This window comes from Bison bison, unplaced genomic scaffold (assembly GCF_000754665.1).
Source record: "Bison bison bison isolate TAMUID 2011002044 unplaced genomic scaffold, Bison_UMD1.0 scf7180017864452, whole genome shotgun sequence".
Taxonomy (NCBI): Eukaryota; Metazoa; Chordata; class Mammalia; order Artiodactyla; family Bovidae; genus Bison; species Bison bison.
Window position 1 is genome coordinate 2,714,666 of NW_011495014.1, and position 15,246 is coordinate 2,729,911.

Here is a 15,246-nt window from a genome sequence, read left to right on the forward strand (position 1 = left end):
AAAAGTATGTGCAGTTGAAGAATACTCTTTTAAACACACATGTACTGTACTTTTTATGATTGAATAGATAAATTATGGTGTGTATGTGCATATGTGTGTGTTTACAGGCCATTAATAATGATAAGAATAATGTAATATATTTTTAGCACAAAGATTCATAATATATTATTAAATGAAAATCAAGTAAACCAAACATGCTTGTAGGAAAATTATATTTCTAGTAGAAGTACTTAAAATATTACAAGTGATTGTTTTCTTTATGCAAACTATATTTTTCTAATTTTGGAAGAGTAGTATATTGTTATTTGTCAAACTTTTTGACAAATATCATGCCTCCTCCACAACACTAGGAACTTCTTATTTCTGAAATAATCTTACCATGTTATCCTCTTCAAAATCCTCCAGTGATTTCCAAATGTCTGTAGGATGAAGTTCAGTGTCCAAATGCATGGTCCATAGCTCCCTTTAAGATATAGTCTCTGCATTCATATTTGCTTGTTCAGCATTTCTGCCCACTAGGAGATAAACGACCTAAGAAGTCTGATTTTAATTTTTGTATTCTCAGCATCTAACATATAGAAATGCTTAATAAAATTTTAATAAACAAAAAATTTAAGGGAATATTTATGAATTGTTTACTTTATATAATAGTGAATGTCTTGCCTTTTATTTACAGCTTTCAAAGTGTATAAGTTAATTTACTTGTTAGCAACGGTTTAAAAGAAATATCATCACACAGCAGGGAAATGAGAAATCAGTCTGGGAGTGCCCTGATTCTGGAGTCTTTCAAGACTTTTATCATTATTGCACTCTAGGATTTTATTGACTAGTATAGATAAGGTTTGCTTTGATTTGGACTGAATTTTTTACTCAGCACTGCTCTATTGAACCGACTATGACTAGGTAAATTCAATAGTTATTCCCAAGGAGTACAGCTTGTGTTTTGGAGAATATCATTCCCCATTCATTAAACAAGCATTATTTAATTCAAGTACTCTGATGTAGCATTGGTACAGAAATGAACAAAGCAGGTTGTCAGTCCTCATGCTGCTGCTGCTGCTAAGTCGCTTCAGTCGTGTCCGACTCTGTGGGACCCCGTAGATGGCAGCCCACCAGGCTCCACTATCCCTGGGATTCTCCAGGCAAGAACACTGGAGTGGGTTGCCATTTCCTTCTCCAATGCATGAAAGTGAAAAGTGAAAGTGAAGTCACTCGGTCGTGTCCGACTCTTATCGACTCCATGGACTGCAGCCTACCAGGCTCCTCCTTCCATGGGATTTTCCAGGCAAGAGTACTAGAGTGGGGTGCCATTGCCTTCTCCGTAGTCCTCATGGAGTAGAGTTATATTCAACCATAGTTGACATTTATCACATACTTGCCATGATCTAAGATCTTCTCATACATTGTTTCATTTGATTTTCATAAAAATATATGGTAAACAGGCTATAATTAACCCCTGTTTTCTGCTAAAATACAATAAAACTTGAATTTGCACCCTTTTTCATTCTTACAAGATTGTATGCTTTTATTCTCCATCAGCTTCATTTAGTGGAAAGAGCAAAAATTTTGGATTCAGGTATTTCCCCACAGCTGTGAGATCTTTATCTAATTTCATCTCCTTTTTACATGGTAAATACAATGTAAATATTTTGCATAGAATTAAGGAAATAATAAACATAAAGTATTTAGAATTAAGGAAATAATGAACATAAAGTATTTATTAATGTGTATATCCTACAATACTCATGATATCTAATACTGACTTCTAAATGTATTGTTGATAACAGTTATTTAGTGGGGGAAATATTTAACCAAATCCTAAATAGCTTACTCACTTGGATAATAGAGTTTATTAAAAATACTGTTAAAGGAAAACATACTATAGATTAATAAGAAATTATTTCTGATTAAATGTTAGAACTTCCTGTTAATTTGTAAACATTCTTAGCTCATATCAACACAATATTTTCTGTAAGTAATACTTGTCTATTGATTCAAATGAACGCTTAAAAATGAAAACTATTTCCATATCCATATGTTTTCCTGATATTTGTTCATCTACTTGTAATCAGTGAGGATAGATCAGTGGACTATATTTTGGATTTGTAATATCTACTTACAAATTTTTAAATTTTCTGATATATCTTAGGTAATTATTTTGAAATAAAAGCCAGTCGATGCTCGGTTTAGGAATCTACTACTTCGTATTTTTCTATCCATAAATGGGGTTTCCCAGGTGGCACTAGTAGTTAAGAACCTGCCTGCCAATGCAGGAGACATAAGACATGCAGGTTCGATCCCTGGCTTGGGAAGATCCCCTGGAGAAGGACATGGCAACCTACTCCAGTATTCTTGTCTGGAGAATCCCTAGGACAGAGCATCCTGGCAGGATACAGTTCATAGGGTCATAGAGTCAGACACGACTGAAGCAACTTGGCACACGTGCTGTGCTTAGTGTCTCAGTCTTGTCTGACCCTTTGTGACCCCGAGGGCTGTAGCCTGACAGATTCCTCTGTCCATGAGGATTTTCCAGGCAAGAATACAGGCGTAGGTTGCCATGCCCTCCTCCAGGGTACCTTCCCAAGCCAGGGATTGAACCCATGCCTCCTGCATTGCAGGTGGATTCTTTACTGTCTGGGCCACCAGGTAAGCATGCACGTGCATCCATAAATGACTTAATATATGTGAATTATATGACTTTCCTATGTGATTTGTTTAGAGGTTCTTCACGAAAGCAAGTATCCTGACAGATAATCAAATATTCCTGTTCCTCCTCTCTTTGAACAGACATGATTTTGTACTTTGTTGTGATGTTTCCATAAAGTAATGATCCAAGGAAAGTAATATCCAGACATTCATTCTTTGACTTTATTACACTTCATAAGAAAATGGCAATCCACTCCAGTGTTCTTGCCTGGAGAATCCCAGGGACCGCAGAGCCTGGGGGACTGCCGTCTATGGGGTCACACAGAGTCAGACACAACTGAAGTGACTTAGCATAGCATATATTTAAAGATTCTATTGCAAAGAAAACAATCATTCATATTTGGACTATCCAGCTTTCTTTATTGAAAGATGACAGTTTTTTCCTTTCATTATGTTTGATCTGTTAATGAAGACAAAAACATCAAATGCTCACCCTGAATTAAATTACTAAATTCTTCCCTGGTTTTGTACCATTATTTTGTATCTTACGTATATGTCTAAAGTTAAAGAGCTTTTCACTTATTTATCCAGGTAAAGCCAGTACTTTAACTGCCTTGTAATTGCATTCCACTTGTAACTAAATTCTAACAAAATTTCTTTTTTTTTTTTCTTCATTTTAAAATAAGAGATCACAGTAAGACAAATAACATTTCCTCTCTGTCTTTTTTCCACCTCTCCTTAGATCCTTTATGCTTCTGGGAAGGTCTACATGATATTTTTTGTTGTGATAAGTTTTTGGTTTGCCTTTTATATGGCAAGTTTGTTCTTAGGCTTACTTGCTATATCCTATGAAGAAGAAAAGCAGACAGCTGCTGAAAAAGCTACGATTGATCAGGAATTTCAGAAGTCTTTGCCAGAACTTCAAGAAGAAAAAATAACAGCAGAGGTATAGATTTTTTTAATGCTCTTTTAGAGTCAGAATGTATCTTCTGAAGTCTTGGAGCATATGTGTTCTAATAGATGTTCAGTGTCTATGTATGGTACATGATAAGGTCATAAGTGATTTTAGTAAAAGGGCTCACTTTCACTACATAACATTCTTTTCTGAGTGTGGTGTGGTAAGAGTGACCATTTTTTGGTCACTTAATATATACAATATTTTTGTTCCAAAATGCATATTGCTGCTGCTACTGCTGCTAAGTCACTTCAGTCGTGTCCGACTCTGTGTGACCCCATAGACGGCAGCTCATCAGGCTCCCCTGTCCCTGGGAGTCTCCAGGCAAGAACACTGGAGTGGGTTGCCATTTCCTTCTCCAATGCATGAAAGTAAAAAGTGAAAGTGAAGTCACTCATTCGTGTCCGACCCTCAGTGACCCCATGGATTGCAGCCTTCCAGGCTCCTCTGTCCATGGGATTTTCCAGGCAGGAGTACTGGGGTGGGGTGCCATTGCCTTTACTACTGCTAATAAACTACGGGTGTGTATATATATATGTATATATATGTGTGTGTGTGTGTCTGTCTGTCTGTCTGTCTGTGTGTATATATATATACAATATATATTATATTAAAATATGTTATATATATAATAAACTATGGGAGTGTATATATATATATATGTATATATGTATTTGAACTTCTCGTAATGCAGTACACACTTTTTTTTCTTATAATGCAGGCATAGTTTATTAATTTAAACTTCCTTCATACAGCACATTAGAATTGACTTTGGAAATTTTCAGTGTTCAACTCAGAAGTGATAGCACCCTCCACAATTTAGAAGCTAGAAAGTACTAAAACCATGGATCAAAGTATAGTAGGGAAGTTGTAAAAAGAGAAAAAAAATAATGACTTTCTGGCTCTTTCAAGAGGAAATGCACCGTCCATCCTGGCATAAGAAGTTATGTTATCTGTGCAGTAATTAAGTTCATGATAAGTAAAACAATGCAGTTTTACTCTAATTTTCAATTACCCTGGTGTTCTGTTTGAATGTACTTTTGGATGTTTAGCTTCACAGCAAAAGATCTGGTCTATGAATCTAAAAGTATTGGCAGAAGTAATACTACAGTTACAGAAAATTGTCTTTAAAAAAATCTGAATTCTGCTGTAAGTGTGCAAAAAGGGAGAACAGGCCCCCAGAAAGCAACCAGAAGCAGCTTTCTTATATTCCACAGGACCTGGCTGTCTCACACCTCTTCCTAGGCTTAGCTCAGTTGCCTAGTATCCCTCCCCAGAGCTGTCCAGGTGTGTGGTGGGCAAGGGCCAGAGCAGCCTGAGGGGGTGGCACTCATGCCTCTTCTGAGGTGTTGCTGTCTTCCCCGGTGTTGTGAGGTGCCCCACTGCCTCAGAGTTTGTCCTTCGGAAGGTGCTCGGCCCAGAGTGGTCACAACCAAGTCCAGTGCCCTCACCCACTGACCTGGTTACAGGGCCCTCACTTGCGGGAAGGGAGCCATGCCTTGCCTTCTCTTCCATCCCTCTGGGTTTGTTACTATTTTCACTCTTGACTTGCTAATGAAGATTGTCTACATGGGAATAAGTATTTGAACTACATTTTCTAGTAGATGTAAAAAGGACAGATTGAGGGAGCAAAGTATAGAAAAGATCTGTATCTTGCTTATCCCCCATATAGAAAGGATTAAAAAAAAAAATTGAGGAAAAGGGCCATGATTCACTCTGGCATGTGTGGTATGACTGGCTAAGAAGTTCTTTAATCCCAAAGGCCTCTGCTGGACCAAAAGGGAAAAATGATAACTCTCTATTAACTAGCTCTCTCATTAAGTTGTTGTGGTCAGTGAAGAAACTCAAGAAAAGTCACTCCACTAAAAAGTAGGACCTGAATGACATAATGTAGGATCATAGCAAATGACAAGTTATTGATAGATACATATATCTACGAGGTCAGTGCATACCCCTGAAAGAAGAAGCAATTGTAGATGGTATGAAGAAAGGATGTATATTAATCAAAAGAAGCTATTGACTATAGCCATTATATCACTCATGAGGAAGTCACAGATAAACTACAAAGCTTTCTGTCTGTAGAAATGAGTCTTAGATCCTACAGATTGAATGATTTTAGTCCAAATGATATGTGGAATGTATAATTTGAAGTGGCATTTCAAATGACAAGAGCTACACACAGATATATCCAAGAGCACAATTCTTCTCTTATTTCAGATGAGATGCCCTGTTAACTCTGCCTGTGAAAAACTTAGAGTATTTTGTAATTTCCCAATATCTCCATTCATTTAGCTATTCTGGACCACATAAACCCTTTCTGGATTTAAATAAAGTCTTTCAATTATGAAAGATTTCTTTTCCTGGAAGAGTACTAGAACATTTTGTCATGCAAAAGTGTTCTGGGAAAATGAGAGTAAAAGTCATTTTTACAAGATATATTTTCTTTTCCTTTTCTACACATAAGAAAATGCTGGAGAATGAAGAATTTTAAATGGAACATACTGAGGACTCTTTAGGTGACTGATGTAACACTCAGCAAATTCTAATTCCTATGTTGAAATTACTGGGAAATTGCATATGTGTTTAATATTCTCACATTACAAGAAAACAGTAGATTATATTTGCTAAAATCACAGTTTTGCAGTCAGATTAATATAGATTTCAGTCCATTTTAGCTGCTTACTAGATTTATGATATTTGCCAAGTATGTTAACCTTTCTTTGTTGTTGTTGTTACTCAGTCACTCAGTCTGGTCCAACTGTTTGCAACCCAATGGACTGCAGTACGCCATGCTTCCCCATCCTTCACTGTCTCTTGGAGTTTGGTAAAACTCATGTCCATTGAGTTGGAGATGCAATCTGTCACCCCCTTCTCCTCCTGCCTTCAGTCTTTCCCAACATCAGGGTCTTTTCCAATGAGTTGGATCTCCACATCAGGTGGCTAAAGTATTGAGACTTCAGCTTTACCATCAGTCCTTCTAATGAATAATCAGTGTGGATTTCCTTTAGGATTGACTGGTTTGATCTCATTGTAGTCCAAGAAACTCTCATAAGTCTTCTCCAGCACCACAGTTTGAAAGCATCAATTCTTTGGCACTCAGCCTTCTTTATGGTTCAACTCTCACATCTGTATATGACTACTGGAAAAACCATAACTTTGAATATATGGACCATTATCAGCAAAGTAATATCTCTGCCCTTTATATGCTGTCTAGGTTTGTCAAAGCGTTTCTTCTAAGAAGCAAGTGTATTTAAATTTCATGGCTGCAGCCACAGTGGTTTTGTGGCCCAGGAAAATAAAGCCTGTCACTGTTTCCATTTTTTCCCCATCTATTTGCCATGAAATGAGGGGACCGGATGCCATGATCTTTGTTTTTTGAATTTTGAGTTTTCAGCCAGCTTTTTAACTCTCCTTTTTCACCTTCATCAAGGGGCTCTTTAATTCCTCTTCACTTTCTGTCATTAGGGTGTATCATTTACATATCTGAAGTTAACCGGTCTAAACCTCAGCTTCTTCATCTGTAAGGTGTATATTATAATATCTGTCATAAGTTGTGAGATTCAAATTAAATAAATGCTTATAAAGCACTTAGCACTGCTTAGAGTATACTAAGCAACTGAAAAAATGGTATTGATTAATTATAGGAAACACAGGAAGACAACTGCAAGAAGGCACAGCAGTCCATATGGAGAATACTCATCAATATGAAATTCTCAAGTCTTTGACTGTGTCCCCCTTTTAGGGATAATTAAAATAATAATAATGTCAATAATAATAATAGTATATAATACTTATTGTCAGCTATGTGCCAAGAGAAGAGAGCGGCAGAGAACGAGATGGTTAGATAGCATCACTGATCAATGGACATGACTTTGAGCAAACTCGGGGAGATAGTGAAGGACAAGGAAGCCTGGCATGGTGTGGTCCATGTGGTCGCAAAGAGTCAGATATGACCTAGCGACTGAACAACAACATCATGTGCCGGACACATAAATAGTGTCTTCACAGATTCTCAATTTAATTCTTATTGAGGAGTTCCAGTTGCAAAATTCGATCTGTATTTATAGGTATTTGATTTCTCAACAGTGAGAAAGAGCACATTTTTCATCATTGTTCTAGAGAATCAACACTGAAACCTTATTATTCCATCAATTACACAGTTTCTAGGTGAAATTTGTCTATGAATTCTCAGTTATTGGCAAAACTTCAGAAAAGAGTCAGATATATACAACAGCAGAATGTAGGTATTAAAAGATATTTGCCCATCTAAAATGGCAATCTTAGAATTCACCTGTATAATTAAATAAAACATCATTGGCAATTTTCTGTATTAGGCATTGTATTAAACATTGGAGATTTAAAAATTAGTGAATACAAATGCACTGTCTATCTTCATGAAGCTAGTGGTCTAATGGGGAGATAAACTATAAAATTATTATAGCATATCTGTGACTGGGACCACCAGGCATCATGTTTCCTGATGTTTTTAAATAGGAAACATAAAATACCACAATATGTTCTTGCCAAAATCTGCACTGTCTAATAAGCTTCTAAATCTAACCATCTCTTTCTAGAGACTATAGGAGAGAAGAATGCATTAAATTACACTAAAAAGATATAATCTGCCAAATTAAGAATGTGGAAAATTCTATGAGTGATTCAGTATTTTTAACAAATCATATAGGATAAATAAAATGATATAAGATAACCAACAGAACTACAAACCAAAAAAAGTTTTACCTGTTTTGTATTTTGATTGGAACAAATTAACTATAATAGAATGTTTCTGAGTAATGAAAGAAAATTGAGCATGATCTAGGTATTGGATAATATTAAGGAATTACTAATTTTCCTTGATTTTGGCAATGGTGTTGTGATTATTTTTTAAAAGAGCTTACCCTGAAGTTTTATGATGTGTGAAATTTGATGATGTGTGAAATTTGTTTTACAATACTTCAGGAAAAAAGTAGGGTGGGTAATACATGAAAAACGGAAAGTATAATGCCATTAATGGTTGAAGCAACCTATTGGGTACCTGGTGAGTATTATTCTTCCCTAAGAAAATTAAATGAAAATGTGGAAGTTGCTATAAAAGTGAGAAACATAGTGTTTGAGAGCCTTTAATAAAGTTTTCTCTGAGTCAGAAAAGGTTTTTATGAGGTCCCGGCACTTGAGTTGAGATCTGAAGAATGAGTCCTTGCTCTCTGGTGGGCAGGAACAGGATGAGTTAGAGAATGAAATAGGCCAGTGTGGTTTCGGTAAGGAGAGTGAGCCTGAGTCCAAGATAGAACACTCCAGGTGTTCATTGCTTAACACCAGAAGTATGACTGAGTTCTTCCTTATTAATAGCTCCCTTCCAGAGAAAATTGAAACCAGTGCTGAGAAGAATCTTAGCCCCTTCCAGTCTAATTTTAACATTGGATTGTCTAAAATTCAGACATATGCCCTTATTAGCTCTTATACTTTCAAAAAGATTTTTTTCCCATCATAGTCCTCTCAATTTGCATTATAAAATAGCAATATCTTTAGTAGTTAGCCAACTTAGTAGTTGGGCACTTATTCAATATTTTTGAAAGGCTCAATTGAGGTAAATATATTACTAGACTGATAATGTAGTTTGTTCATTTTATATCCTAAAATACAGCCTTGCATGTGTGCATGCTAAGTCGTTTCAGTTGTTTCCAACTCTTTTGACCATATGGGCTGTAGCCCACCAGGCTCCTCTGTCCGTGGGATTACCCAGGCAAGAATACTGGAGTGGGTTGCCTTGCTCTCCTCCAGGGGATCTTTCTGACCTAGGGATCGAACCCACGTCTCTTAAGTCTCCTGCATTGGCAGGTGGGGTCTTTACCACACAGCACCGGGGAAGCCCAAATGTATCCACTGCTGCCACTGCTGCTAAGTTGCTTCAGTCGTGTCCGACTCTGTGCGAGAGACGGCAGCCCACCAGGCTCCCCCGTCCCTGGGATTCTCCAGGCAAGAACACTGGAGTGGGTTGCCATTTCCTTCCCCAATACAGGAAAGTGAAAAGTGAAAGTGAAGTCGCTCAGTCGTGTCTGACTCTTAGCGACCCCATGGACTGCAGCCTACCAGGCTCCTCCGTCCATGGGATTTTCCAGGCAAGAGTACTGGAGTGGGTTGCCTTCTCCGCCATAGACGGCAGTTCAAGCTAAATCAGTAAGGAATTGAGCCTTGACTGTATCAACAATAATATTATTACCCTCCCCACTCCACTGCCCTCCAACCACGGATGATTATCTTTACTGGATTATTCTTTGATGTAAATTCATCGAACGTTGTCATTATCAGAAGCAGAATTACTCTGTGAGAAATAATTATTCAGTATTAAGATTATACTGGAGGATATTATTAACAATTTGACAGAGTATCTTTATGAAGAAACACCTGGCAAATTCCTCTTGGACTTTAATAAGAGAAAAATTATAGTTCTGTTGGATTTTAATTCATAGAAATTTGGAATTATATAAAGTATCACATATTGTATGTAGCCTTGTAAGTCAGATAAGAAAATACTTTCTGGAATAAGCATGGTTTAGATATTTTCCAGGCAAGAGTGGTGGAATGGATTGCCATTTCCTTCTCCAGGGGATCTTCCCGACCCAGGGATCAAACCCAGGTCTCCCACTTTGCAGGCAGACGCTTTACCATCTGAGCCACCAAGGAAGCCCAGATAAATAAATTAGTTTTGCATCCTGAGCTTTTGCTTATTTTTTCAATTAAGAAAAAAGTGAGGCAACAGAGATCTGTAGACTTAAAGAACCTGTCATTTTTCTGATGGAACTCAGTATGTAGTGGAGTTGGTTTTTACCTCTTTGAGTTCTAGTATTTTTGAAATTAGGGGGAACTTGACTGGTACTGAGTGAGACGAATTTGATGATTTCCTTGATCTCTCTTCTGGGACTTCAGATAGACCACAGCAGAGCCTGCCAGCCAGGGTGTTCTGGGTTATCAGTGAACCTCAACCATTAATTCCCTCAGTGCCCATGCCAGTTATCCTTATTCAAAAGGTACCTCACTTATGTAAGTTTATTCACTGGTGACTAAGATGGCAAAGAAATCTGCCTGCAATGAGGGAGACCCAGGTTTCATCCCTGGGTCAGGAAGATCCCCTGGAGAAGGCAATGGCTTCCCACTCCAGTATTCCTGCCTGGATAATTCCACGGACAGAGGAGCCTGGTGGGCTACAGTCTCTGGGGTCACAAAAAGTCAGACACACCTGCGTGACTAACACACACTATTTCACCTATTAAGCTCACCTATTTACCAAATTAACAAACATACAAATATTATTATTCTTTGTGTGTGCCGAATGTAAAAATCCTTGGGAGTTCTGTGGTGCAATATCATCTACCCCTTGTCAGTTACTTACAGTTTAAATTCAAAAACAAAATTTACTCATGATCACTAGAAACCTCTGGGGCCATACTTGTGATAATCATGAATGTGTAGAGCTTGTAACACCTACATCAAAACCTTAGAGTTTTGAGTGCCTTTCCAATGCAAGGGTTCTTTTAAACTTTGTAACTGTATCAGCCAAACAGGATGTCTTAAAACCATTATACAAGAGACAAGAGGGACAGAAAGAAATGATTTCTTTTGGGGATTATTATGTGTATTCTAATCAGACCCATCCTTTAAAATTCATTCTGTTACCCGATATTACATGAGACATATTTTATCATTTCAACACCAAATAATTTGATTTAATCAAGAGAGTTTATGAAGTCACAGTTAACATATCTTCAAGTAACACCTTAAAACGGAGAAGGCAATGGCACCCCACTCCAGTACTCTTGCTTGGAAAATCCATGGACAGAGGAGCCTGGTAGGCTACAGTCCATGGGGTCGCTAAGACTCCGACACGACTGAGCGACTTCACTTTCACTTTTCACTTTCATGCATTGGAGAAGGAAATGGCAACCCACTCCAGTGTTCTTGCCTGGAGAATCCCAGGGACGGGGGAGCCTGGTGGGCTGCCGTCTATGGGGGTCACACAGAGTTGGACATGACTGAAATGACTTAGCAGCAGCAACACCTTAAAAATATAAGGTGTTAGAGAAATGTAAAGTGTTAATATTCAGTAGCATATCTGCCAACTGGATGTTCCACAATAATTCTAAACTGGACATTGAATTCTTTGTCAAATATGGGTAATAGCACTAACATTCTCTAGTTTACTCCTTTTATAGTTGACCTCATAGTATAACGTGATTTGGTTGACTTACAAGTAATGCAGATATATTTTCCAAACAATCCTAAGTCGGTTTAATAGTACGTATGGTGGGACTTCCCTGAGAGTCTAGTGGTTAGGACATGTGCTTCCACTGCAAGTGCGATGGTTTGATCCCTGGTTGGGGCACCAAGATCTCTCATCCACACAGCCAAAAAAAAAAAAAAGTACCTATAGTGTAAAAAGTGGCAAATTATGGAACCCAGAAAGGTTTTGGGAAGTAAGAATTGGCATTTTTAAGTAGGTTATAAACCTTCTTATAACTCTAGTCTTGAATCTACAAAAGGGAGAAGCCAGAATTAGACTCATCAAATTTCTTTTTAGACCAAGACCATACAAATAGAAATGAAGAAAAGATCATCAACTTCCATGATTACTTCTTTGGATGTGTTGGATGATGCTACTATCAGCCATAAAGAAGGTAAAGTAAAAAATATTTAGACGTGATGAAAGGTATCATTCGTATAACTCACTTTCAAGAAACCCTCCAGTTTCTTCAGAATTTTACTTGATAATAACTAAAATTTAAGGAAGAACCTGAGACTATTAGGGTTAACAGTTCCAAATTTCATAAGCATAATGTTTTAAACACTGGAAAAGGCCACCAAAAACTGCCAAGGAATTTTCTTTAACACTGAAAGTGACATGAGCATTTTAACTAAAAATACAGGTTGGGGTATATAACATTAACATCTTAAGGCTCTTTTTATACTTGTCTCTATGTAATATGTATATAACCAGTAATCATTATTATAGACAATATTGAAAGACATTATTTTGTAAAGCATATAAATCTAAAATTATACACATGGTACTCTGTTATATTCCATATTAGTTTTTCTTGAGAAGTACTTCTATATTTTAATTCTAGTACATAATTTTTTCATTTTCATTTGTCTAACTCAGCAAGCATGAGCAAAATAGAGGAAATTTACTTTGCTCTGATTTTCATTAATTCAAAATATTTCTGTTTGCTATTTCAAAATCAGAAGTCTACGTTATAACCTCCCTTTGCATGCAAAATTTTCTACTAATTAGATGCTTAATGCTTACATAAAAAATTAACTCATGTATAATTTTCTGTTCTTTCAGTTTCAGAGCTTAAAAAATCCAGGCAGAGATGCCCATTTTGTTGGTATAAATTTGCTAAAACTTTCTTGATCTGGGATTGTTCTCCCTGTTGGTTAAAACTGAAAGAGTTTGTTCACAGGATTATAATGGACCCATTTACCGATCTTTTCCTTACCATATGCATTATTCTAAACATACATTTTTTGGCCTTGGAACACTATCCAATGAGTCTGGAAACCAGCAATATTCTCAGCATTGGAAATGTGGTAAGGCTCTCATTGTAAGTTATTTTCTCCTGCAATTTCAGCTTTTCTTTAGTCACCGTTATCCTCATTATTTTACTTTATAACTCCAAAATGTTGCAAATACATTGTATGAGTATTAAATGAAGTATTGTTTTCATGCTTCCTTACCTCTCCAAGCCCTCCTTTGTAAATGTTCTTATCTTTGAATAGATTTCTAGCTGCTGCTGCTGCTGCTAAGTCGCTTCAGTCGTGTCCGACTCTATGCGACCCCATAGACGGCAGCCCACCAGGCTTCCCGGTCCCTGGGATTCTCCAGGCAAGAACACTGGAGTGGGTTGCCATTTCCTTCTCCAATGCAGGAAAGTGAAAAGTGAAAGTGAAGTCGCTCAGTTGTTCCCGACTCTTAGCGACCCCATGGACTGCAGCCTACCAGGCTCCTCCCTCCATGGGATTTTTCCAGGCAAGAGTACTGGAGTGGGGTGCCATTGCCTTCTCCGAGATTTCTACCTAGAGTCTGTTTAAATTTAAGATTTCTAGCTAGCTGCAATGCAGTCAAGTTAAATAGAAATTATTTATTTCCTCTCCCATCTCAAATATCCGCTGTCTTAATATGGTAGCCCCTAGATCACAAGGGCAGAGGTGAAATAAAAGAGTAACAGTGAAAAAGTACTTCACTGCCACTTGAATTTTGAATCCTGTTACAACTGAACCTGCCTTAGACTGGGGCTTATCTTTCTGGCAAGGTATTTTAGAAATTCACCTTTTTTTTTTTTTTTTTCCCATGTAAAAAAAGGCAAAAGAAAAAGATTTACATGAGTTTAAAAACAAGTCCTATTCAATCAATTTTGTTCAATCTATATTATTCAATTTTGTTTGCTTTTATTGCTGTTGTTTAGTTGCTTGTAATTAAACAATAGGAATAGTAGGCTTTTCTGGTGGCTCAGATGGTAAAGAATCCTCCTGCATTGCTGGATACCTGGGTTTAGATCCCCTGTAAGAGGACATGGCAACCCACTGCAGTACTTTTGCCTTGAGAATCCCTATGGACAGAGGAGCCTGGCGGGCTACAGTCCACGGGATCGCAAAGAGTCAGACATGACTGAGCGACTAAACACAGCACAGCACAGTTGCTTGATATTAATACTGTCAGTTGTTATGAATTTTGAACTATATATTTATTTGCTACCAAAACAATAATTTAGTTATTTCTACCAGTATAGTTTTCAAATGACAGTTTTCATAAGTTTACCTTTTTTTAGATCATCTATATTTTTAAATTTTCCTTTTATATTTTTAAAAATTAAATATCTTAATATGGAAAAAGCAAGACAGTTCCAGAAAAACATCTATTTCTGCTTTATTGACTATGCCAAAACCTTGGACTCTGTGGATCACAATAAACTGTGGAAAATTCTGAAACAGATGTGAATACCAGACCACCTGATCTGCCTCTTGAGAAATTTGTATGCAGGTCAGGAAGCAACAGTTAGAACTGGACATGGAACAACAGACTGGTTCCAAATAGGAAAAGGAGTTCGTCAAGACTGTATATTGTCACCCTGCTTATTTAACTTCTATGCAGAGTACATCATGAGAAACGCTGGACTGGAAGAAACACAAGCTGGAATCAAGATTGCCGGGAGAAATATCAATAACCTCAGATATGCAGATGACACCACCCTTATGGCAGAAAGTGAAGAGGAACTCAAAAGCCTCTTGATGAAAGTGAAAGTGGAGAGTGAAAAAGTTGGCTTAAAGCTCAACATTCAGAAAACGAAGATCATGGCATCCGGTCCCATGACTTCATGGGAAATAGATGGGGAAACAGTGGAAACAGTGTCAGACTTTATTTTTGGGGGCTCCAAAATCACTACAGATGGTGACTGCAGCCATGAAATTAAAAGACGCCTACTCCTTGGAAGGAAAATTATGACCAACCTAGATAGCATATTCAAAAGCAGAGACATTACTTTGCCAACAAAGGTTCGTCTAGTCAAGGCTATGGTTTTTCCTGTGGTCATGTATGGATGTGAGAGTTGGACTGTGAAGAAAGCTGAGCACTGAAGAATTGATGCTTT

At 37.4% G+C, this 15,246-nt stretch overlaps 1 protein-coding gene across 1 annotated transcript in view; it reads left to right on the plus strand.

Annotated features, from left to right (window-relative positions):
• SCN7A (sodium channel, voltage-gated, type VII, alpha subunit) overlaps window positions 1-15,246 on the plus strand; it is an 80,548-nt gene that overhangs the window by 35,307 nt on the left and 29,995 nt on the right. The window contains exons 10-12 of the mRNA XM_010858940.1: window positions 3,389-3,592; window positions 12,177-12,273; window positions 12,951-13,189. Coding sequence (XP_010857242.1) covers window positions 3,389-3,592; window positions 12,177-12,273; window positions 12,951-13,189 — 540 coding nt within the window. The remainder of the gene's footprint in view (window positions 1-3,388; window positions 3,593-12,176; window positions 12,274-12,950; window positions 13,190-15,246) is intronic.